This window comes from Ascaphus truei, chromosome 7 (genome assembly GCF_040206685.1).
Source record: "Ascaphus truei isolate aAscTru1 chromosome 7, aAscTru1.hap1, whole genome shotgun sequence".
Taxonomy (NCBI): Eukaryota; Metazoa; Chordata; class Amphibia; order Anura; family Ascaphidae; genus Ascaphus; species Ascaphus truei.
The window spans coordinates 35,520,132-35,545,563 of record NC_134489.1 but is presented as its reverse complement, the minus strand read 5'-3'; the positions used below and the strand labels follow the sequence as shown (position 1 = coordinate 35,545,563).

At 48.5% G+C, this 25,432-nt stretch overlaps 1 protein-coding gene across 7 annotated transcripts in view; it reads right to left on the bottom strand.

Moving 5' to 3' along the window:
• The window catches only part of ARHGEF11 (Rho guanine nucleotide exchange factor 11), a 121,068-nt gene that overhangs the window by 4,356 nt on the left and 91,280 nt on the right, over nt 1-25,432 (bottom strand). For 6 of the 7 annotated variants that reach the window (XM_075607650.1, XM_075607653.1, XM_075607652.1 and 3 more), the window contains 18 exons: nt 22,904-23,030; nt 19,499-19,678; nt 18,024-18,071; nt 16,844-17,031; nt 15,544-15,690; nt 15,168-15,247; nt 14,779-14,904; nt 14,162-14,279; nt 13,235-13,413; nt 12,238-12,313; nt 9,923-10,090; nt 9,097-9,184; nt 7,604-7,705; nt 7,261-7,343; nt 6,246-6,485; nt 4,890-5,294; nt 2,526-2,621; nt 339-631 (listed from right to left, as the gene is read on the bottom strand). In XM_075607650.1, coding sequence (XP_075463765.1) covers nt 339-631; nt 2,526-2,621; nt 4,890-5,294; nt 6,246-6,485; nt 7,261-7,343; nt 7,604-7,705; nt 9,097-9,184; nt 9,923-10,090; nt 12,238-12,313; nt 13,235-13,413; nt 14,162-14,279; nt 14,779-14,904; nt 15,168-15,247; nt 15,544-15,690; nt 16,844-17,031; nt 18,024-18,071; nt 19,499-19,678; nt 22,904-23,030 — 2,744 coding nt within the window. The remainder of the gene's footprint in view (nt 1-338; nt 632-2,525; nt 2,622-4,889; nt 5,295-6,245; nt 6,486-7,260; nt 7,344-7,603; nt 7,706-9,096; nt 9,185-9,922; nt 10,091-12,237; nt 12,314-13,234; nt 13,414-14,161; nt 14,280-14,778; nt 14,905-15,167; nt 15,248-15,543; nt 15,691-16,843; nt 17,032-18,023; nt 18,072-19,498; nt 19,679-22,903; nt 23,031-25,432) is intronic. The other variant, XM_075607656.1, reaches the window with a different exon arrangement.

Sequence of the window (25,432 nt, the reverse complement as noted above, 5' to 3'; positions counted from 1 at the left end):
ATAAAATGTCATTTATGTTTAGGAATATGTTAAGTTTGACAAATCTTTGAGTGCTTCCTTAGAATACGTCACTACCATGAAATGATAAACGAATGGTTTAAGTTTCTTGGAACCGCTACATTCACAGACAATTTCCAAATCACAATGCCAATGAGAAATGACTGTGCAAGTCAGGCAGCACATACAGGAATAACAACTCTGTAACAAAGGCCTAAGCTTAGAGGACACAACAAAACCCATTTGGCGACTTCCACACATGTGCACTGAACTCCTAAGACTTTGGACACTTCTACAAAATATCTTAACAGGGCAACTCACCCAATGGACACATCTCTCACCTGTAGCCTATGGAGCTTGGCCGTCAGCTGTTCAATCGTCCTGAAGATCATATCTACATCCTGGATGACTAAACTGGGTGGCAGGAGATCAGAGGGATGCGGTTCGCTCTCTGTACTTCTCGTCGGGGGACTGGCACTTCCCCGTTGGTAAATCTGTGTGTTGTGCATTTCGCGAGAGAAAAATGGACTTGCGGCTCGTTCCGAGTATCCCCCAGATTCAACTGCGTCTCTGTGCCCCTCCTCGGGAGGGCACAATACAGGAACAGCTGGCATCGCCACATAAAAGAAATTTCCTAATGCACAGCACAGACAGAGGCATGGGTTAGAATAGAGGCGTTGTTATGGTTTTGAAGACCACACACATGCAACGACCAGTTACTCTGGATGGGAAGGGCATGTGAAACAGGCTCACATTTGGTTTCGAGAGACACTAAAATCTAGAGCAGCACGTTTAAGAGACCTGTACATTCAGTTCTTTGCAAACCGTGAGTGTTGAAACCAATGGATTAGCAGATTAGACCACTTCCAACTATCCCAGCATTCCAATGGGCACGTTAATACAGATGTGGCAATGATGCAAGTTAGGAAGCCCATGCCGGACCTCGAGAGATGGATGTGATGGGGAAAGAAAATAAATGACAAAAGCAGAAGGAGCAAGAGGTTACGACTAAGAGGCATCACCCTCACAAAGGCCATTAACCAATGGAGATAAATCAGTTGGCTGGAATGGACATATTTGCAGGACACGGCAGAAGCACTTTGGAAATAATTCAGGAAAGACCAAATCATCAGAATACATGTAATGCTCTCAATTTCATTTCCAAGGTGAAATGAACGTGTGAGAGCATTTCCCACTTTGTGACTGCACTTTAATATATTTGCTACACCAGAGGTGGCCAACTCCAGTCTTCAAAGGCCACCAACAGGTCAGGTTTTCAGGATACCCCTGCTTTAGCACAAGTGACTCAATCGGTCCCAGCTTCAGCACAGGTGGCTCAATCAGTGGCTCAGTCTTCGACATATCCAGTCTTCGACATAGCCAGTCTTCCACTCAGCCACCTGTGCTGAAGCAGGGATATCCTGAAAACCTGACTTGTTGGCGGCCCTTGGAGACTGGCATTGGCCACTTCTGGGCTTCCCATTTGTTTATCACCCGTGTAATAAAACATAGAAATACGAACGGAATTGACATACAAATATAAAAGTGTTTACATTTAAAAATTTTCGGAGCAGCCAATGGATCCGTCCAAAGTGGAACTGAAACGGAGAGTGTTTCTGCCTCTCCGACAAAACGCAAGTCATTAATAAAAGACTTACTAATGTAAAATTAGGGAAACGATTTCGCCTTTTTTCGGTCCCGATTCATTAAAGGGGATTTTCTTTACATTATCTACTTCTGTTTTTCTACTGAATAAGACCTATATCACTGCACAGCCCCCTTACGGTAACCATGCTAAATTAGATTAAAAACGAGCTGTACACATTTTTATTTTGGCTAGTTGTGGCCAAAACATCTCACCAAAAAAAATCAGGCACCGCAATTTGTTGAGTTAAGACCTCGTAACTTTATCGTTCGAGGAACGAGCAGCGCTGGGAGCCAGGGCCTTGCCATCCACGCAAGTTACCTGCCAACGTGGCACCAGGTGAAACAGTAGGCAGCCACAGCTATATGTGCTTGGTTTTGTGCTTCAATGCATTGCTGATCCCGCGGTCATTGGGATTTAATCAGTTTGGGATTTCAGACGGACCGGTACCATCTACCACAGACGGTGTTCACAAAACGAAAGAGAATGACGACTGTTGGATATAAAAGTGTTGGGTGGACAACACTCCTTGCAACCCTTATAATTCCACACTTTGTTTCATTCGCTTTCGCCTTTTTTTTGGCGTCAGAGAAAAATACCTTTTGACCTGGATGTCTGTGCCGGAAAAGACTTGGCGTGAGACCCTGAGCTGCCTTTTAGCCCGTGTATGTGCCTCACTTTGGAAGTGACAAGCACATTTAAACAAAAGTGGACAAAGAGGCAGAAAGCCCGAGGTCCTGCTGCCACATAACACAGCCTACATTGTTTGTACTCCGAAGGGTGATGCCACTAGAGTGTATGCAGAATGACGGTGAACGACACAGCAATGGAGCATCTCACTGACAAAGCGCCCCTTGTCCGTTCTCTAGACAGTCCGTTTTACCATCTAAAATATCTCCGCCGCCAGCTTCCTGCAACACCCTTTCTGATTGGCTGCTGTCTGGCAACGGTATGACATCATTATTTCCCATCACCTCAGCTGTGCAGAAGACACCAGAAAAAAAAGGAGGGGGGAAAAAAAGGAGGGGAAAAAAAAAAGGGTAGGAAGGTGGAAAAGACAAAACAAAAGATTTAGAAGATAAAAAAAGAAAGAAAGAAATCATTTGAACTCATGGGCAGTTGGTTAGTGTGCATGTTGGATTGAAACTCTTCGAAATAAAATTTCATTCCGGCAGCGAGAAAAAAAAAGGGGGGGGGGAGGGGTCCATTTAATGGCTTTCTGCACCCGAACCCACAGATTTCATCACCAAATTCGAGGAACCGGAAATGACTTCCTGTGGCAAGGAGCAGTTAGATTGCAAGCTCTTTGCCCCATGTTTGACTTTATTACCCTTGCGGGGACTGCAACGCATTAGTCAGCCCCCCCCACTGGCACTAATGGAGTGCGTTGTTGGGACTATCCAGGTGCTTACTGTATACTATTTAGAACAGCACTATTTATTTAGACTGTTACAGGGATCTGGTGGTGCAAGTATACAACATCTGTAATTTACAGTCATGGCCAGCTCCGGAGTTAGTACTGTTGGACAATGATCCATTCTCTAAATCACGGGTGTTAAACTCCAGTCCTCAAGCCCCCCCGCCAACGGATCAGGTTTTCGGAATATCCCTGCTTCAGCAAAGGCGGCTCACTCGGAGGCTCAGTCCACCTAATGCTGAGGCAGGGATATCCTGAAAACCTGATCCGTTGGGGGGAACTTGAGGATTGGATTTGAGCACCCCTGCTCTAAAAGGCACTGAATATTATACAGTAACGTCCTCAGCATCTGTCAGTATCTAAAGCCTCCCAGAACCACAACATGTGATTCTGCGAACATGAGAAGAGGGGATGTTGACTGGACTATAGGTGATGATGCCAATTACGGTTATTAGCAATAACTTATTACCAACATGTACTCCATGAACAAGAACTATATTAAGGTAACAAAACAAGCCAATCTGGGATCCGCAGCTCACATGAAGAATGTATCCAATTGTCATACAAGGGAAGAGCGGAGTTATGGGACAGGGGACACCAAAGAGTAACAATAATTAGCCACTTCCGTGAACCATCATTAAGACTAATTATCCCTGATTGTCTTCTCATTACAGAGGATATCACCAACTCATTTCTATGCGCTCTACCCTGATTAAAAAGACGTTGCTTACAATGTCATAACGCATTACGAACACCAACTTGAAACGCGTGGGATATGATTGAATCGCTCCTTGGCGGGACACGACAGGCTAGTATGAACTTTAGACTTGCCCGTGATACATGGCCGTCAATGTTAAAAAAACAGTTCAGGTTTAAAGCAGTAAATGGTCATTGTGTTGATATTTTGTGTAGTAAGTGAACCTACGCAAACCCAATCTGCAGCAGTAACCGCAGCAGCACCCATCCTTGACCGGGGCGTGGTGGAAGTTGGAAGGTAAAAGGCATTTATTTGGTTGCAGAAAGGGGGAGGCGAGATAGTACAGCTTCACTGTTCCCATCGGAAAAAACATCGCCGAGGAGCTAGGTTAACGACACCTTTACTGCCACCAAGACTCTCCCGTTAATATCTTAAGGCCGCGCTTATAGTGCCGGCGACGCGACCGATGACGTCACCCGTCGCCATTGCGAAAGTTATATTTTACGTTTAGGCGACGCCGCTGGCTACAAGCCCAGCGACGTCAGAAAAGGGGGAGGGCAGAGGCACGGAGAAGCTCCCCGATTGGCCGCCAGGGGCGACCGTCGCCGAAAAAATTAAAATATCAGTGACTACCGCATTTTTGGTAGCGCTGTCGCGCAGTCGCGTGCATTATAAGTGCAGCCTAAGATGCTTCATTACTTGTTGTGGTGTAAACTCTTGTGTGCTGTATCGCCCTAACAATACAAAATGTGAAGAAGGTGCAATAAACATTTTAGACGGCAGAACCCCCCTGGGATATTGAACCAGCGACGGCAAAGCTTGAGATAGAATTATCAAGTATGTGCCTTCTAACTAATAAACCCCTGGCCCCTTTTACCTGCGCAATACTTTATAGTAGCCCTTTTATTGCTTCATATTGATATTTCCACACGGCTAAATTCCCCAAACTGCTATACTGTATATCTAACAGAGCACATAGGGTCCTCGCTGTCTTCTTATCAGCTTCGGTTTCCCATCACTGTCTCAGGTCCTCACCACCTCGCATGCGCCTTGTGGGAAGAACCAGCGTTCTTTCAAACGGCTGCTTGCCCTAATGCTGCAGTGCGACGTCTACATAATCCTTTTTTTCTTACCTTTCCGGACAACTCTGTAGCCTTTGCTCCCATGATCCTCTTTGTGAGTTTCCAGCTGCTCAGACTGGCTCTGCTGATAGTTCTCACCCAGACTGGAACCCGTGTCCCCCCTCTCTCTAGAGCCTGGCCGGTGCAGGTCTGTGGGGTCCGTCACAGTCCTACAGCTCTCAGAGCTGTTAACTGGTTCTGATGTTAGGCTCCCGCTCTCCTCGGCTGGGTGTACTCCAGCCAGAGTCTCTAATACGGTGTCTGCCGTGGTGTCCCACGGGTGCACTGCACCTCCAGTAACCGAGGGCGTGGGCGTGAGGTCATCCTCCGGCTCAGCCACGGGGGCTGAAGCAGAATCGAACTCCGAATGTCTGTGGGGCAGCATGCTCCTCAGGATCAGGTGCCGCAGATTCTCAACTGGAAGAGGAGGAGATGGTCAGAGGGGACACGAAGGCATCAGAGTACCACGCAACTGGTCAGGGTTCCAAGAAGGTCACAAGGCCTCGATTCATAGTGAGGCACAGAGGTCAGAATTATTCCACTCATATGCAACTGAGGTTTGGCCAACACATATTTAGGTTGCAGCAATGTTACTAGAGGGCGCATTCTGCTGGCTCCAAGCTTTGGTAAGCTTAGATAAATATTAATGAGTACTAGTAGGAGACTGCACTCCCACACAGGCACTACCAGAGGACTTGTGCAAAAAGGGTCGTTAAGAAATAAATTATCTACGTTTTGGTCTTGTTTCAGACTTGCGAAAGGCCTGCGGGGGGTGGGGAGGAAAATGTCAGTAATTTATTAATAAATTACACTTTTTTTCACAAATCCACTGGTAGTGCCTGTCTGGGAATACACTCTCCTCTAGAAATACATCACTCTCCTCTAGAAATACATTTTAAACCCTAGTAATGACTCTCAAAGAGCTCAATGACACTGCCCCCCCCCCCTTACATCTCAGCCCTCATGCCCAAATATATCCCTAAACGCCCCCTACATTCTGCCCACAACCTTGTCCTTTCCCCGTATCACCTTCTCTCACTCCCGCCTGCAATGCTTCTCCCGTGCTGCCCCCTCTCTCTGGAATTCCCTACCACTCACCATCAGATGCTCACCCAGCTTTCAGATGTTTAAAAACTCCCGGCAAACTCACCTTTTCAAGGAGGTCAATCTGGCCATCCCCCAACATCCAACCCCACTGGGGACCAACTGTGGCTGGACCAATCTCCACCCTATATAACATACCTCCCCCCAAATCTTAATGGAATCAGCTGTCAGACTGGGCCATAATCTAACCTGAGATACACTCCGTCCTACAATCAGCAGCCGCTTCACCCTTTTGTTTCAATAAGGTGTAATAAGGTGACTCACCGTCTCCCAGTGCAGACTCTGCCAGACCCTCTGTCACAGGCAGCCACTGGTAGGGAAGGAACATAGAAGCGGACGATTCCTCCGTCCCCCCTCCTGCATCCTCTGCCTTGGAGGGAAGAGGCTGCTGCGTTGGTGTTTGAGCCTCCTCCTCTTCCTCCTCCTCCCTTCTCTCTGTCTCTGGCTCCTCCAGGAGCACCTCGGGCTTCGAGTGGCCCAAGACGTCACCGTGGCTCTCATCTCCTGAGACACATTCACCACAATTCATCAGTAGATGTGTGGAACCTACCTCACACCTGCTAGCTCACTTCAGGGTGACCACGGTCTGGGAACCACAGGGCGACCACGGTCCGAGACCGCAGGGCGACCATGATCCATGGCTCGCGGATTTGTATTTTTCCCCACTTGCTGGTCTGTTACAATGAAGTTCAATTTCAAGACTGGTCCTCATGTTTCCCTCCCCCCTCCTAGGAGACGAAGGTGCGGCTCACATGCAGCGTTCCCAGAAAGGAGGCGACAAAGAGAAACCTTATCATACAGGAGGCGGAATCACGCAGCCAGAACTTGCGATAACTTGTGGTCTCAATTAAAATACTAATCAACTTTAAGAGGAAATGTGAGTCAGAGACGTAGACATCAAAACGTCAGCTGAACTCGCCATGAACTGCGGGTGAAAGAAACACGCAGCTCCGTACGGGGGCAGCGTTTCCGAGCGCAACGCATGCGGGGCCGTATCAGGAATCTCTGCATAGGAGAGGTGGGCGGGGACACAGGAGTAGGGTTTGTCAACTTTACTCAACTGAGAATTCTCTCACCTCCCAGCTCTGCATTAAGCAGCGTTTGTGGGGTGGGGGGGGGGGGGGAAGGGAATATAAAGGCATGAACTTGGTTTTGAAGAAGCCCTAAAAACCAGTAGGTTTCCCGTGAAATGACTGGGTCTCGTGTTGCACGGCAGCCCCCACTGGCAGAGAAGGGGCGAATTACAGCGCCATACGCATACATACATTATGACACGCACCTGATGGGACGTCTTCACTGCTGGTTCTTGGGCCTCCTTCTGTGGACAGGATGGGAGAGATCCCGACATCCCGTAACACCACACTGCCAGAGACAGGGCACTTAGGGAGTAGTGTAGCACAACTCCCCTTAATACCCAGAGAGTGTCGCGTATCCCTTTCCTTTGTTGATTTAACATTCCTCTAAATGCATCCCAGAATGCACTTGCCCACAGGTGAATGCATGTATAGGCCTCTGATTGGCTGTCCCAAGATCCGGATTGTGTCCCCCGAAGAGGCCTGAGAACCACAGGGCATTACAGCCCGGATTCCCATTTCCTGGACCCACCCATATGTTCCTCTCACCTGGCAGGGGGCGGCCTGGGGGTTGATTCCCGAGTCTCGCGTTTCTCAGAACCAGGATTCCTTGTGGCACCTTTGGCTGCTTCTTCCAGCAGCTCTTTCCACCTGTGTGCAGAGAGAGAGAGTGTGTGAGCGGGGGTGGGAGGGCGAGAGAGAGTGTGTGAGAGAGGGTGGGAGGGCGAGTGTGTGTGAGCGGGGGTGGAAGGGCGGGAGACAGTGTGTGAGGGGGGGAGAGAGAGTATGAGGGGGGAGTGAGGGGGGAGAGGGGGCGAGGGGGTGAGTGAGGGGGGGAAGAATGTGTGAGGGGGGAGTGAGGGGGAGAGAGAGTGTGGAGGGGGGGGAGAGTGATACAGACAGAACGTGAGAGAGTGTGTGAGTGGGGGGAGGGAGAGAGTGTGCGAGTGGGGGGAGGGAGAGAGTGTGCGAGTGGGGGGAGGGAGAGAGTGGCAGGTTACTGGCCCCTTGTATCACTTAAGACTCTGCACGTGATTTCTGGCTTGTCTGAGCCCTTGCATTCAACTCTTTGCAACTCAAAGCATCCATGTGCAACAGAATATATATATATATATATATATCAGCCCACTATCCCGCCTACAATCGTCCCTGTCTTCTGCACTGTGACTGGTATCTGTCCCAGGGAAGGCTGGAATCATTGGCCGACTATACGAGCACAATTATATATTGTTGTATATGAGCTATGGAGGCCATATATAAAGTCCTAACACTGACAAGTTACTAAAGCGGCTATCCACTACTCACCATTAAAAATAAAATAAACCTCTCCTTTTTCATTTTATTTTTTACCATTTCAAAATCATTTTGTTGCCATTGTTGGCAAACGCACACTTTTTCAATTCTGTCGTTGAAAATGTTCCTCTCCGGGAGGTTAAAATGGCGGCTGCCATTCCCACTCATTAACCCTTTGATTGCCCCAGGACATAGTCACTACCGTCATTCTCAAATGGTCCGGTTCCCCCGCCCCCCCCCCCCTCCGGGTTCCATCGTGTCCCGCGTTCCCATGCGGCGCAGGATCGCGATCCGCCCAGTAAGGAAACGGGGAAGACGACTCCTCTTCCGTTTCCCCCCAAAAAAACGGTCACGGGACCGGGCTGTGGCGACCCCTCCGGCACGCAAAAGGTTAAGCCAGAGGTTGCCATGGTAGCCGCCCGTGTCAGGGAAGTAATAAAACAGGTTACATCGCAGCACAAAATGAAGATTTTTGAGAAAAATGTAGAAACATCAGCACAGCATGAACCGTTAGATTATAGGATTTAGTTAGGTTTTTGGGGGGTGGGGGAGGGAACTGTAATATATGTCCCTGTACCCGTGTGCCAGGCCCGAAACCTAAAAGCCCATTGAAAATACCAGCAAACTCTTAAATGATTGCTTATTTGTATGGACAAAGTACTAGCTGTCACAGGAAAGTGGAGCCCTCTCTCTCTCTTCTTCTGTGTTGGGTCCAAGACTAATCGTGCCCCTGGTGTCACCGTCCTTACGTGTTCTTCTCGGAGGATGTGAGCGCAACCAGTTCGTAGATCTGAGGTCCCAGCTCTGACGTGCAGATGATGAAGAGGGCCCTCTTATCTGCGAGAGAAACACAAGCCATGGCCCACGTACGTCAAGCCTCATCCAAGGCTCTTCTCCCCGCATCGGGAAGCCACGCCGTCACTGGGTGTCCACTGGAAATTCTCTGGCCGGGCGGGGACAATGTGGGGCTTGGAGGTGTTAGTACATTATTATGGCTAGTAGCAGTGAATGCTGTGATATGGAAACTATTAGTAAATAGGCACACACTGTTGCTTCCAATGGGAAACACAAACTGGCTCCAGGACGGATGGCAAATTCATCAACACTTTGCAGAAAAAGCACTGCTGCTCTCTATACTTATGGCCAGTGTTCGACAAACCTATACATTTGCACGCCCTGGGCGAGTGGATTTAACATCGTGGCGAGCTCCTATTGGCCCAAGTAGCACACGTTTGGTACTAGGTGGCGAGTAGATTTTTTTGTTCGGCGAGTAGATTTTTTGGTGATTTGTCGACCACTGCTTATGGCAGGCAATACATTATGGGCAGTGGAAAGAACACCACCACGAGGGGGATTATTTGCCGACTACCCAACTTCTGCTGTGGCCATAGATCCTAATACTCAGGGGGATGATGACTTACATGTACAGTGTAGGAGAGACCTATAACTGAGCAAATGCCAAATGCATCCCTCCTGCTTAGAGAACGTTACAACATGCAAACCTATCTGTGTCTCCTCTGTAAGGGATTGTCCGTTATAGCTGTAGCTGCAAACCACCTGAAGAAGAGCTTTTACCTGTAGCCACCGATCGCACCAGTACCGAGTTGAGTTTGATTACAGGGCTGAAGGTTTGCTTGGTGTCAGAGGAGACCACAGTGGCTTTGCTGTGACACTTGAGCACCAGCTTCTCATCTTGTCTCTGCAGGAGAACCAAGAGGTCCTCCAGGAGAAGCACGTTCAAGTCTGCGGAGGGGAAGAGACGAAATTGGGGGAGGAAAAAGGGGGGGGGAGGAAAAAGGGGGGGTAAAGAGTAAGGAAGTAGTGAGTGGGGGAATAAAATACATCGTTAGAGGAGAGACAGAGGGAGAAAGTGAGTATATACATGAAGAAAATGAGAGAAAGTAATCGAAGCAAAAACAACAGAAATGTGAAAAGGAGGGAGCAAGAGGGAGAAATAAAGGTAGTGGGGCAAACTATAAAATGGACGAAGAAAGGAGTTGTGAGCCAGAGAGGAGGAGGAGGACTATTTAAACTGGTAGTTCTGATTGGCCGGCTTCAACAGATAACTCACTGGTCCTAAGGACGCAGTGAGAAAAAATACCAGACCAACAAAAATATAACATAAACCGATATCTAGTGCAACAGTAAATTAAAATAATGTGCACTAAAATAGGAGAGTTAATGTAAAAAAAAACCAAATGGGGTGATACCGAGCAGAGCACCCCGCCCGACGCCCACTGGGAGGCAAACTCTGAAACCGTCCCAGTGGACTCGGCGTACGTGTACTCTGCCCGGATACGGGAGTGCACCAGCGCCCGGAACATGGCCACGATGTTTGTTGGGACCTCCCTCTCCAGACACTGCTTCCTGGTCTTCTAAATGGCTAGCTTAGCCAATGCCAGGAGCGTTGATGAGGAGATCCCTAGGCTTATTGTCCCGAGACACTGGGCACCCAAAAATAAAAAGGTGAGGGTAAAGTGCAGCCAGAACTGCAGGACAAGGCCCCTCAAGGTGGATAAGAGGGGCTGCAGTCTGGCGCAGCTAAAATAAATATGGTACACGGACTCCCGCTCGCCACAGAAGGGACAGGTGGCGGGTGAGTCCGTGAAGTGGGCCAAGTACTCTCCCGTGCTCAGTGCCCCGTGGAAGTCTCTCCAACTCAAATCCCCGGCGGGAGGGGGAACCAACTTCGAATAGAGTTCCCTCCACCGGGGCCTCTCGCACTCGTTTGCAGGCAGTACCTGCCTCCAGATGGTATCGGGGCGGGCGACAAGGGCGAGGTAGTGCACTGTATGGAGCACGAGAGAGTACAGCCCTTTCCTTGGCATGCCGGGGACATGTCCCCCAACCTGCTGAGGTTGAGGACGAGAGAAGCCTGCGGGGGTTGCTATGGTTTTGGTCCCACGCAAAGATCCGGAGAGCTGGGGTGAAAAGTGGGCAGGGCACTCCGGTCTACAATACCCCCTCGATGAAGGTGCGTGAGTCGGGGTGGATGGCATCTTTATTCTCCTGGATCAGATGATGAGGGACACGGGCAGTAGGCAGACCCATACGGTGCGCGAGCACCTCTGCCCCTACCCTGTCCCGTCGTTCGTAGTCCACGAGATCCCCGACTCTAGTCACTCGCGCCAGGATTAGTTGGTGGCAGATATAGGGTAAATCCAACATCCGAGCCCTCACTGCTGGATTAAACAGCAGGGGTTCGGCGAGGAAACCAACCCCTACCACCGCCTTTCCTGGTCGCGGAGACCTGGCTCCAGGCCCTTAGTGGGTTCTGGTAGTATGCCGGCAGCACCGAGAGGTCTCTACCTAACCCCTCGGGCTTGATGATAAACAGTTGCCGGTCATAGCCCATATTGCGCAGCTGGCAAAAGAAACTGGTCGCCAGCTGGCACCACTGCGGAGACGGATCTGCGAATAGGTATCTCTGCAGGTATTGGGAGGCGGAAAGTGTGTATCTGGGAGTGGACACAAACCACTCCCTGTCCCCACTCTCCCAGAGGGAGGCACGCAACACCCGCAGAGACCCAATGCTTCCCCATCCAGAGAAAGTCCAGCAACTTCCTCTGGATCTTAGGAGGAGGTGTGAGCTGGAGAGGAGGAGGTGTGAGCCAGAAAGAGATTGCAGAAGAAATATAAGAGGAAGAGACCACGTAATAGAGATGAGGCCTCTCTTGGTAAATGTATAGATCTGGTTTAAGGCTTTGGACAACAATTACACAATCTGTACACATTTGTGACATATTGCCCGCTACTATAACTGTGGGTCTCAAAGGGAAACAGTGGTAGGAACATCATAGGTTTGGATTTATCTACTCTGTGACATTGGTAATACAGTGATGACTCGTCCATCAACTTCGAATGGCCCTGCTCTGCCCCGAGGTACATACCGATGGTCTTATCTTTTGTTATCCTCCAGGTCAGGGGCCCCTCATGGATCATCCGCCTCGTGGTCAGGTCTAAGCTCTGTACACAAAAGGGCCAAGAGTCACACGGACAGAACATGTGTCGCATCAATTGAATAGTTCTGATCTCCAGACTAATGGTAAGTAGTGAGGGCATCTACTTCCTGTTCCCCCTTCTCATTGTGTTTCTAATGTGTACAGTCCCTTCCGTATGTGAGCATATAGTGGGCCTCCGAGTACACCCAGAAACCTCAATATGTCTCAGAATATAACAGTTTCCATAGGATTAAAATGGAATATTGCCAGAAAATTCTGCAGTATACTCATGCATACTTCAAAAAGGGGGACAGTTAAGCTACGTGTGTGGGGTGTGTGGGGGGTGTGTGTGTGTGTGTGTGGGGAGGTGTGTGTGTGTGGGGGTGTGTGTGTGTGTGTGGGGGTGTGTGTGTGGGGGGGGGGGAGGTGTGTGTGTGTGTGTGTGTGTGGGGGTGTGTGTGTGTGTGTGGGGGGGTGGGTGGTGTGTGGGGGGTGGGTGGTGTGTGGGGTGGGGGGGTGGGTGGTGTGTGGGGTGGGGGGGTGGGTGGTGTGTGGGGGGGGTGGGTGGTGTGTGTGGGGTGCGTACATACACACATACTTTTCCTGGGCTTTTTAAATGTAACTGCATCTTAAATTATTATCTAGTTCAGACTTTATTTTAGTATAATCTATAATCTATGTACCACCTGTTAACTTGCAGTGCAGATTTTTATTACACAGTGCTGAAAGTATAGCACTTTGCATAGAATTTTTCAGCGCCTGTCACAGAGAGCTTACAATCTAATTTTGGTGCATGAGGCGCATGGAGATAAAGTGACTTGGCCACTGGGAGCGGACTCTGGGATTCGGAGCGGGTTCACCCATGACTAAGGCAGCGCAGCTGAGCTGTTCATCCAGCCGCGGTTATACTACAAGCGCTATACAGCTCATTTTCCGTCTGACCAACCTTAAACTCCGCTGCCAGGGGATTGCTGGTCCTCTCCAGGGAGGTGGTGTCCAGTCGTTTCTGGTACTCTGCCAATCGCTGCCCGTTCTCCGCCTGCTTCACCGACTCATTCACGTACTTCAGGATATCGCGGCAGCGGTCCCGGCAGCGGTACAGCGTCTCGTGTTCCTGCGTGCTGACTGCAAGACCAGAATGCGGGAGGATGGCATTAGCAATCATTGCACAGGTAGTGTACGAGATGTGACCTTCTGTCCCTAATGCCTGCCTGCCGGCCGCTTAGAGCCATGTTAACTACGCCGCACTAAATCACAAGGCACCTTACAGCCTATTCTATTGAATGAGCTGTAGGACTTCTTACAGATTAGCACTGCTTTTAGGGCCTGAAGTCCCACATAACAACACATAGGAATCGCACTGATATGGATCACTAATCTAACATTTTGTAGCAGGTGTTTTAAAATAAAATTTCAATACCTAGGAGCCCGCCGGGGAAAACCAATCAGGAGCCCACAGGTACTTTATCAAGGTTATACAGTTACATAGTGCATGCCTGTCCACAGGAAAAAGAACTGAAGGGTTTCACTGTAGTGTGTGAGATGTGGATGGAAAAGGGCAAAGTAGTGGCAATTTGCGTGTAGGCCAGGGGTGGGCAACGCCAGTCCTCAAGGGCCACCATCAGGATATCCCTGCTTCAGCACAGGGGGCTCAAACAGTGGCTCAGTCGAGGACTGAGCCACCTGTGCTGAACAGGGATATCCTGATCGTGGCCCTCGAAGGCTGGAGTGGGCCAACCCTGATTTAGACAATTTAGGTGGCATTTGGGGTTAAAAGCAACATTAGACCGGCCATTCCAGTGCTGAAGGGCTCAAGCACAACAATAATTGGACAATTGATCTTCATCCCTCGGAAAGCACATTGCGGACTCACCATCTGTGTGTTTGATGATGTTCTCCAGCAGCAGCGGGTACTTTGTCAGACGCTGCATTTCAGAAACAATCAGGTCTTTCAGCTGAAGTCGCCGACATTGAGGGCTGCTCTCTGCTTCCTATAGGGGGGGAAGGGGTGTAAGATGGAGGGAGAGAGGAGGAGACAAAAGGAAAGAAAGGGGGACAAAAACAGGGAAAGGAGAAGGGAGAGAAGGGAGAGGAGAAAAGAGAAGGTAGAGAGGAGAGGGGAGAGAGGAGAGGATAAGGGAGAGAGGAGAGGAGAAGGGAGAGAGGAGAGAAGGGAGAGGAGAAGGGAGAGGAGACGGGAGAGAGGAGGCAGGAGAGAGAGGAGAAGGAACAGAGAGAAGGAACAGAGAGGAGAAGGGAGAGAGAGAGATGAGAAGGGAGAGAAGGGAGAAAGATATGGAAAAAAGGGCAAACAAGACAGAAACAGAACCCAAAAGTGAGAACATGGTGAGAAAATTACAGAAAAAGGGGTAAAAAAAGAAAGAAAAGAGTGAGGAATAAAAAGACAGGAATAGGGGAAAACCCTTCAATGATAAATGACACGTACAACACCGCTTCCCACTCCCCACAACGCCCTGGCTGTGAAGGTACCTGCATGAAGAGGTTAAATCTGGTCTCTTTCCTTTTTTTGGTTTTGATCAGCTCCAGCGCAGAGGTCTGATAAGAACAAAACTTGGCCGTTTCCTGCCGGACTTCCTCTCCAGCTGCTCCATCGAACTAGAGAAACCGGAGAAGGATCGGGGGACAGCAATTAGGCGGCAGAGGGGAGAAGCATGACACCCTCCACCGCCATCTCGACCATCTCTACCAGCTCTTATCTATAGAATTGCCCACATCGGGCTAGGTGGGCAGAGCTCGCTTGTGGAAGACACACGCACTTCACAAGGACCTCACCCAGTAGGAAAGAGGTCAACACAACTCGGGTTTATTACCAAACGCCTTCCTCTGAATACAACACATTCCACCGTGAAGACCGTTACCCGAGATAGCATGAGGTCACTGATCTCCTTGATGATTGGTCCTTCCTCTCTCACCCGCTTCATGGATTCCGCCAGCGAGTCTGCAAAGGAGTTGGAGGTGGAGTGAAGGCTGCGGCCCAGACGCATGCATTATATTATCATTGCAACCCGTTCAGCCCTGGTCAATGGCCCCTCCAACACAGCATGAGGTCATCATCAACCCTGTACGCCCAACAGCTTTACCCAACCAATCCTCCGTCGATACTTCGACTACCTGAACTGTTACCCGCCGTTAGCGTTTAGAGCAAGAAGTTGCATATTCCCAGATCGCATCGTTATTCTCCCGGTGACCCCTGGTGACCTCTCGGGCGTCTCCAGGTTTCCAGAAAGCACTTACTGTGGATCTCGATGAGCTCAGGGAGGTTGGGAAAGACGAGCCACAGCTCATCGTGGGACAGCAGGTTCTCCTTGCGCATCCTCTGGTAGAAGATGAGATCCAGCACACGTAGGACGCGTAGGTGAGACGCCTCCGTCACAAACAGCTCTGGGGGGAGACCAATGAGGAAGTCTGCTCAGTTCTACCCGAGTCTTCATCAGTTTGCCGTAAAATGAATACCCGCCTCACACCGGCTGCTGGCTGCGGAGGGTCTGGACCCTTCATCGCCACATGCCTTGGGTGCAACATATTCAACTGCAGCTGATTGAGGGCTTAAACATTACTATGCAAACGCATCAGTCACTTATAGCAAATATACATATACCGTATATTTATGTCATATAAATAAAAAAACAGTTTCTAATTAAAAAAAATGATGTTACTATATAAATTTGCACTAATTAGGTGATGGTTCTGAGCTTCAACCAATGAGCAAAGGGCACATAATAGGATGGTCAACAATTAAGTGCGTGTAAATAAACACACATTTATATACATAGATATATATTTATATAGATACCGACATATACACACACACACACACATATATATATATTTATATAGATAGACACACACACAGAATATATATATATATAAATATATATATATATATATATATATATATATATATATACACATATATACACACACATACACACATACATATAGATATAGATATATATTTATATATAGATAGGCACACATATAGATATATATTTATATAGATAGACATACACACACACACAAATATATATTTAGATAGATACACATATATATAAGTGTTCAACAAACCTATACATTTGCACGCCCCGGGCGAGTGGATTTACCATCATGGCGAGCTCCTATTGGCCCAAGCAGCACACGTTTGGTACTAGGTGGCGAGTAGATTTTTTGGTGATTTGTCGACCACTGTATATATATATTTATATAGATAGACACACACAGATTATATATATAATGTGTGTCTACCTATATAACTATATATCTATAGGTATGTGTGTCTATATATATATATATATATATATATATATATATATATATATATATATATATATATATATATATATATAGACACACATACCTATAGATATATAGTTATATAGATAGACACACACTAATAATTTTAAGAGCCTTTAGCCCATAGCATATCAGGGCAAGTTAAGGGGAGCCTGGTGATCACTCTCTACGCGGATAGGTCCCAGGTTTCCCAGTCACTGGCAGGTGTAAACCTGTTAGACCTTCACTCTTAAGAAGCGCTCACCGTGTATCACCTCCTGTCTCGCCCTCTCTCTCGGGGGCAGTTGTGGTGCCACTTCCCTGCCCACCGTGTGCTGCCAGTTCTGTGCATCTGGCTCGGGCTCCAGGTCGGAGAGCTGGCCCAGGTCATCCTCCTGCAGGTTGGGGAGCAAAGAATCGCCAGCGGCCCCTAAACTTGGGGACTCCATGCTCCTGAAATGACACAGCAGTAGGGCATTCAGATCCTGTCCTCATGTACACTCCATGTCTGGATCCTCTATACGCTGCTGCCAACACAAGTCATATCATCAGCGTCATCTGGGTCCCAGCATGTGGGCACCCTAGAACACCCCCCCCCCCATGGCACCCTAGAACCCCCCCCCCATGGCACCCTAGAACCCCCCTTATCTCATTATTTGAATATTCATCACATACATATACATATATATACATATATATATATATATATATATATACACATACATATATATATGTCATGCTTGGTGCATCAACATACAGTTCCATTACATATACCAAGAGGACGACTTCCACACCAGTCTTGGAGTATTTGTATATATTACCCGGGTCCAATAGATCAGCACTCCACGTTGTGATACATCCATATATGAACATTGATTATTTGTTTGGGGACATAGTCCAGAAACTTTCCGGTTCATACTTTGCAGCACTGATAAACGGGTTTGTTCTATCTTAAAAAAAATGATATCAGAGTCAGACTGAAGCATTATTTCCTCAATGGTAAATGTTTCACTGACCAATACCACGTTGTTTTCATGAATCACTCCAAATCATTAGCCCCAAACTCTTAAAGAGAGTCTCTGCACGGATCTACCTACAAAAAAAAACCTACTGGGGGGTTTGTATTTCTGCCAGCAATATAATATTTTCTTGTTCATATAGCACCAACAGTGTAAGCAGTATTGTACATGGAATTTTGCCCCGAAGAGCTTACAATCTAGTTGTGATGCCTGAAGCACAGGGAGATAACCGTGACGTACCCACGATGAGACGGAGAGCGGACAATGGGCACATCAAAGGCAGCAATGTTCTCACTAACATAACCCTCTTCATATAAATAGTATATTAGATGATTATTTGACCAGTCTCTATACAGGAGAAGGTTGGGGCGAGACAGAGCTGAAGTGTAGAAATAGAAGGTACTTTATTGACCTCTCGTGTCTTACCTGCGACATAACTTGGGGGTGTATGGAGGGGTCGGATTGTCCAGCGACCTGCAGAGTAAAACACAACAGCCATTAACTATGGTGTCTGCACTCTGACCCACAGGGAGAAGTGGCTTTATAGTTCAATGCACTGACATCTATAAGAAAATAGCAACATGCACCATGCTGTGAAGCTGCTTCGCAGTGATGAATAACTCTGCCCTATTCTAATGAGTAGGACCTCACGGGAAGGACGTCCCCACAGCAGATGGAATAGGAGCCTTAGTGTCAAATAGGGATGAAGTTTAGGGATAGATGCCCCGAAGCACTACGCTTACACTATAAAGCTTTGGAGCACATGTAGACCAGGAACGGCCAACTCCAGTTCCCAAGGGCCACCAACAGGTCAGGTATGGAGGATATCCCTGCTTCAGCACAGGTGGCTCAATCGAAGACTGAGCCACCTGTGCTGAAGCAGGGATATCCTCAAAACCTGACCTGTTGGTGGCCCTTGAGGACTGGATTTGGCCACCCCTGATGTAGACGATTTGCGAGAAGAAAAGCTACTCCTCTGTGTACCGGGGTATAGTTAATATTTGTGGTGGTCTTTACCTCTCCGCTCTGTACTATCTGGCTTACATATTTTGGCGACTTGTGGCTCTGCAATACCCTAAAACGTGTGACATTTTATATCTTTGATGACCTCTCTGCCCGATACTCCTGCTAACCAATAGCATTTAGAGCCATCTCACTAAGCAGTGCTAGTACAACAGACACACTGCGGTGCCGGATGACACCTTACACCCCGTTCAAGTTCATGAGCCATAATGTGTCTTCCGGTGAGGTAGTCGTGCAAATAGCCACTAATCGAAAGAGTCTTGGCAGAATTTATTAGATCCTTCCAGTGCAGTTTCCCTATTTTTACGGAGGGAGACCTTTGTGGTTTGGGTAAAAAGGGAAGTACCACGTGTCCCTCGAGAGGTGCCGTGGGAACGGGCCTGAGGAAGGGGCATTCTGCCCCGAAACGTGGCCCCCCTTTTTCCACCACATCCACTCCCTATATTCCCCTTTTTTTGGCTTTTGTTTTCCCTTTGTTTTACCCCCCCTCCCTTGTTTTATTTCCCCTTTGTCCCATTCCCTCCCCTCCCCCATGTGCCGTTTAGGCTTACATTTATTTGTATATCATTTTTCCTAGATATGTGAATTCATGCAGTAATCTGTCTATGTATATATATTCTTATATGGTTTCATTTTCAATACAATTCCACTTTTTTGATGCAACTTAGTGTTGAAATATTATTTCCTACTTTTATTGAGTGCTGGGAACACCTACCTTTTTCCTATATTAATGAAGGTTTTGGGATCACTTTTTAGGACTGCAATAGACGTTTAAAATTCAGTGAGCAGGGAAATAACTTGGAGATGAATCCAGACAGCCTACTTCTACTGTACAATAAATTACCTATAGCATGTGTCCGGCACACGCCCATACTCACCTTGTGGACAGACTGGATGCGGAAGAGGATGCCGATTGGTGGAGTCTAGTTGCCTCTGCAGCAGCCTCCATATCCACATCACTGCGCGAGCGCGGGACATTGTCCGCCTTACGCGATTTCTTCAGCTCCTCGCGCCCCTTTAAGCTCTCGGAGCGTCCGAGCTTCAACTCTGACCTGGAGCTGCACAGAGCAACGGAAGGAATCTCACACATGGCAGTATAAGCGTCATTGTAACAGGTCCACAGGATTAACCAATCAGGGCGCTCCTTTCCGCAGAGCTCACGTGAGCCTCCCTCTATGGGCATCTTGTAAATGGAACCTTCCAGACACCAAACACTCTGATTGGCTCAGGCTGTTATCATGGATATAGGGAAACCTGCATCGATAATACAGCTCACAGAAAGTTCCACTTGTCAAGCGTTAACGGGGGTGTTCAGCTGACACAAATGTAAAAACACTTGTATTCTTTCAGGTTTGTTTATATTTTATTAGATTCCGATTTATAGGGTTAGCGGAAGCTCCTTCATATAAATCATTACAAAAAGAGAACGTTATGCGTCTCTCTTGAACGAGGAAAAGTTTGGTAAATGGCGCTTCTACTTCTTGCATTGGCAATACGCTAAAGAAACTTATCAGACAGTTGTGCACAAATTATTCCACATTTGAACAGTTTACATTTTATAAATGAACACTTATCCATCAGAAGATTTTGCAACCCTGTCAAATAAACAATTACAAATAACCGGGGTTGATCTTTAGTCTTGCTTCAAACAGGCCACTCTCCCCAGTTCTGGGCAGGACGGAGCCCTTTAAACTTAAAACATAGATATCTCTGGGTGCACAGTTGCATATTAATCCTGACGCCACAATACACCTGCAAATAATTACCAGCACTCCCATAGAAAAATGTAATTATACAGAACATAATCACATCTCATACAAGGAGAGCGACGGACGAATGATACGTGATGATGTGCGACTGTGTTTAATGCTGCGTACCGCGCGCTAGGTTGTAGATGTGACGCGCTTTGCGTCCCATTGATAGAAAAGCGATATATCAGGGGTGGCCAACACCAGTCCTCAAGGGCCACCAACAGGTCAGGTTTTAAGGGTATCCCTGCTTCAGCACAGGTGGCTCAATCAGTGGCTAAGTCGAAGCAGGAATACCCTTAAAACCTGACCTGTCGGTGGCCCTTGAGGACTGGTGTTAGCCACCCCCGTACTATATGAAAAAAAGTTATTAAAGCTGCAGTTCAGTCAATATCCTGCATGTGTGGGGTTTTTAATAAATCAGTTCTGTAGTAAGAAAAAATACTTTTAGCATTTTCTGTTTTAAACAACAACTTTGAAAGACCAATTTTCTTGTATTCTATTTTAACAAGCATGCTTGTTCCTATAGCAACCATTTACATTCCCCATATTTAAAGATGTCGCCAAACTTTGCCGATCAATAGACGGAGAACGAATTAACCGGCAGCTATGCAGTTCTTTAGGTAATTAGAGATTGCACACATGAAACTATTGAAGTAAAAAAAAAAAAAAAAAAAGAAAGAAAAAAAAACTTGAAATGCAGCTTTAAATTTTTTATTTTGGACGTTTTGAGCAAATCCACGCACTGCACGCAGCCTGGCACTGCAAATCCACGCACTGCACGCAGCCTGGCACTGCAAATCCACACACTGCACGCAGCCTGGCACTGCAAATCCACGCACTGCACGCAGCCTGGCACTGCAAATCCACGCACTGCACGCAGCCTGGCACTGCAAATCCACGCACTGCACGCAGCCTGGCACTGCAAATCCACGCACTGCACGCAGCCTGGCACTGCAAATCCACGCACTGCACGCAGCCTGGCACTGCAAATCCACGCACTGCACGCAGCCTGGCACTGCAAATCCACGCACTGCACGCAGCCTGGCACTGCAAATCCACGCACTGCACATCCACGCACTGCACGCAGCCTAGCACTGCAAATCCACGCACTGCACGCAGCCTGGCACTGCAAATCCACGCACTGCACGCAGCCTGGCACTGCAAATCCACACACTGCACGCAGCCTGGCACTGCAAATCCACGCACTGCAAATCCACGCACTGCACGCAGCCTGGCACTGCAAATCCACGCACTGCACGCAGCCTGGCACTGCAAATTCGCACACTGCACACAGCCTGGTGCATTTTAAGACAATAAAACAAATGACCGATTTCAGCATTAACCCCAATACGTTGCTAGTCTCTGGCACTGAAAGGGTTATCCCAAAACCTCCGGCCGCTCTTACCTTTTCCATAACTTTCTATCCAGCTTCCGTTTATCCATCTCTCCAGTACCCCACCCCCCTCCTGCACCTCCTCCGCTCACCACCCGCTGCCCCTCTCTGCAACCTGAGGCTGCTTTCCTGCCCCTCTATCCCTGGGCCCGGCACACAGGCCTCCTCTGCCAGCCCTGCTGCTGCTGCTGCTGCCGCCGCCACGAGCCTCCAAGCAGCTGCTATATCGATCCCTTTCTAATATAGCACAGGCAAGAAAATCAATGCCGCACTAGACAGAGCAGAGAAGGCAGCCGAGCGCGAGACCGCCCCGTCACAAGGACACAGCCGGCACTGTGGCTGCTCCCAGCAAAATACCACATAACAATTACAAACGGATCCTCCGTCTTAGTTCGCTTCTAATGCTTAGTTAAATTTTTTTAAAAACCTACATTCGCCGTGCACCATCAACGGCATTTCACTCTCATTAATAGAAGACATTTCAAAAGCAAATTTGTATAGGACAGGGGTGTCCAACTCCAGTCCTCAAGGGCCACCAACAGGTCAGGTTTTCAGGCTATCCCTGCTTCAGCACAGGTGGCTGAATCAGTGGCTCAGTCAAGACTAAGCCACTGATTGAGCCACCAGTGCTGAAACAGGGATGCATGGAGTCGCCAGTGCTGAAGCAGGGACGGGTGGAGCCACCTGTGCTGAAGCTGGGATTGATTGATCCACCTGTGCTGAAGCAGGGACTGATTGAGCCACTGGTGCTGAAGTAGTGATATCCTTCACTTGACCTGTTGGAGGGGTTTTGAGGACTGGAGTTGAGCACCCCCTGCCTTAAGGCGTGCTTACAATCCTGGCCTTAGTCCTGCAATCAGATTGGGCTAGTCACAGTTAGTTAGCTGTGTGCTCCCCGGCCGTCTATGGCAAGCACACCCTGGCCGCCATTTTTAAGAGCCTCTGAGACGATTGCTTGACACCTGTGCCAAACAGAACAATGTGCAGGATGCGACAGCGCAGAAGGCGACCAGCCTACAAAATGGAAATGAACACGAGGTCGGTCGGGCTGAACCTTGGAGCCTTTTGCCGCCAGAGGCGACTGCAATGCTTTGCATACCTGGCATCCAAGGGGTTAAAGTAGGGGAGGGTAAGGTTACCTATCAGAGTCCAGTAGGTCTTCAGGGAAACTCCCCGTGGACAGACGCTGCAGCCCGGGCTCCAGGGGATCGTACTGATGGTTGTTCTCAAAGTGCTGGATGATATTTCTCACGTTCCCAGGTTTGACTGAGGAGGGCGAGAGGAGAACACGACTTTAGAGAGAGCTGGGGACTGTCATGTAAGAGTTTAACCCCATCCCACTTCAGACTGTGCACTTCCTGTGCAGTCATTAACAAACTGTGATGTCACCATGATATAGAGGAAGCAACGTTACCAGCAAGGTGTAGAGTAGAGCAGAGGTTCTCAACTCCCGTCCTCAAGACCCTCCAGCAGCTCAGGTTTAAGGATATCCCTGCTTCAGCACAAATGGCTCAATCAGACTGTGCCTCTGATCAGTGGCGTAGCTAGACATGCGCTGACCCCCGGGCCCAAAAAAACTCAGGGCCCCATTGATATTAATACGGACTGCAATTTTTTCTCCCTCCCCATCCTCCCTGGTCCTCGTTATCATCTCTCCCCCTCATCCTCATCCTCTCTCCCCTTACTCCTCCTCTCTCCCGCATTATTATCACATCTTCCCCACCATCATCACCTCTGTCCTGCTCTGCCTGTGTAACAGCTGCTGATTCCTCTGCCGGCTTATCCTCTGTTTAACGCTGGGGGACCGCCGCCGCATACCATCTCCCCCCACCTGTCTGAAGAGAGTGATGGGCCGCCGACGGGGGGAGGGGAAGAGTGGGCCCCCCAAGAGCACTGGCCCACTGACTTTGCCCAGGCTATAGCTACGCCCCGGCCTCTGATTGAGCCACCTGTGCTGAAGCAGGGATATCCTTAAAACCTGACCTGTTGGCGGGGGTCTGGAGGACTGGAGTTGAGAACCCCTAGAGTAGGAGCAGTGTAAAGACGACCCTTTCTATAGGATATTTTAGGACGTGCTGATTATCGCAGTTGTAAGATGTTATGCTTATATAGAAAATATACTGTGTATGCCAAGTTAGAGCTAATAAATGTGTAGCCAACGGTGCTACCACCCTTGGCTGGCGCCCGCAGGTGCAATGGTGCAATAGAGACGCCTCCTTCTCGCTGGCAGACGATTCCAAACAATGGTCGCTTCTCCTGCAGCCGCGTGATGCATGCCCCGTCGTGGCGTGCCAACGGGAGTAAAAACGTTGGCTACATCTGTATCTACAATGAAACCAGGCCCTGAAGAGTTCCCAATCGAATTGTTGCGATGCCCCATGGAGATAGAGACTTGCTCAAGGTGACCAGCATCTGGTATTGTGTCTGACTTCACTGCCCATCGTCATAAGCACAAGGTCATTGCAATGTCAACATCACTACTGTATAGTGATGGACACACATTCGGGGATGTGCTACACAGAAACAAAAGGGCTTCCATAGGAAATAAGGCACACACAGGTTTGTAGCTTTTTCCAGCCATGAGAGTTCTGGCATATCCCAAGTCACTGGGATATAAGCATTGTTCCGGAGCGATCATGATTAGATTGCAACTCTTCAGGGTGAATGGGTTCACCTCTCACTGGCCAAACAAGATACAATTGAAGAAGCTTCTATGGTAAAACCTCATGCAATAACAAGGATCCAAACCTAAGGATGCTCTCCGGAGTGGAGAGTAGGTAGGAACGCCTCCAATTGTGTGCATCCAATACCTAACTCTATTGATATTTGGTTCAGTAGTTAGAAACCGCCCGCAATATCGTGGAATTTATACCGCAACCTTTGGAGGTGGAAGGATGTCAGTGTTACTTGGAGGAGAACGGATAACGAAAGAAGTAAGCCCCCGATAGTATGTGATTTAGCAGTGGCTGGGTTGGTGACCAAACTAAAAGATCACATTTTAATACTTCAATAAAATAAATAGGGAGCAAAAACCTACCCTTGAGAAAGCTTAAGCGAAACGTACGTCGGGTTCCACAGCCGTCACTGGTCAGCGATGCTTCTCCCGGCGAGCAGCAGAACGGAGGTCTCAAAACCTCCAGTACAGAGCCACCATATGTATTTAAATGCCGCTATATTAGAAGGCATTACCCAGATTATAGTTTATATGCAGGGCTTACTCTGTGTTCTTTATAGGGCTACATCGTTTCTGCTGACGCTACCCATACCTATTGTAGGGCGCTAATTAGTCTAGAGGGAGAGATGGGGTCAGAATCTTTAGTACGATAGACTTAGCAGCCTTAGGCTTGGATTATAACCGCTCCGACTGGGCGCGCATTCTCGTGACGTCATCGCTGCGATGCGGCCGAGCGACATGTACACTGCAGACTGGAGACAGGGAGGCGTAGTGTAGGTGTGCCCGTGAGCGGTTCGCCCTCATTGGCTGAACCGCTGACGTGTCGCGGCCGTCGCCTTCTGAAAACAAAACCCCCAGGTCTGTTCTCTGCCTGCCCTGCAGTTCGCGTTTGCGCGCGCGTCGCGCTTGGTATGTAAACGGTTATTGCTTTCTAGCAATTTGTTATTGCGCCGCGCGGCCCGTCATTTTTGGTATGATCGCGGCCTTATACAGC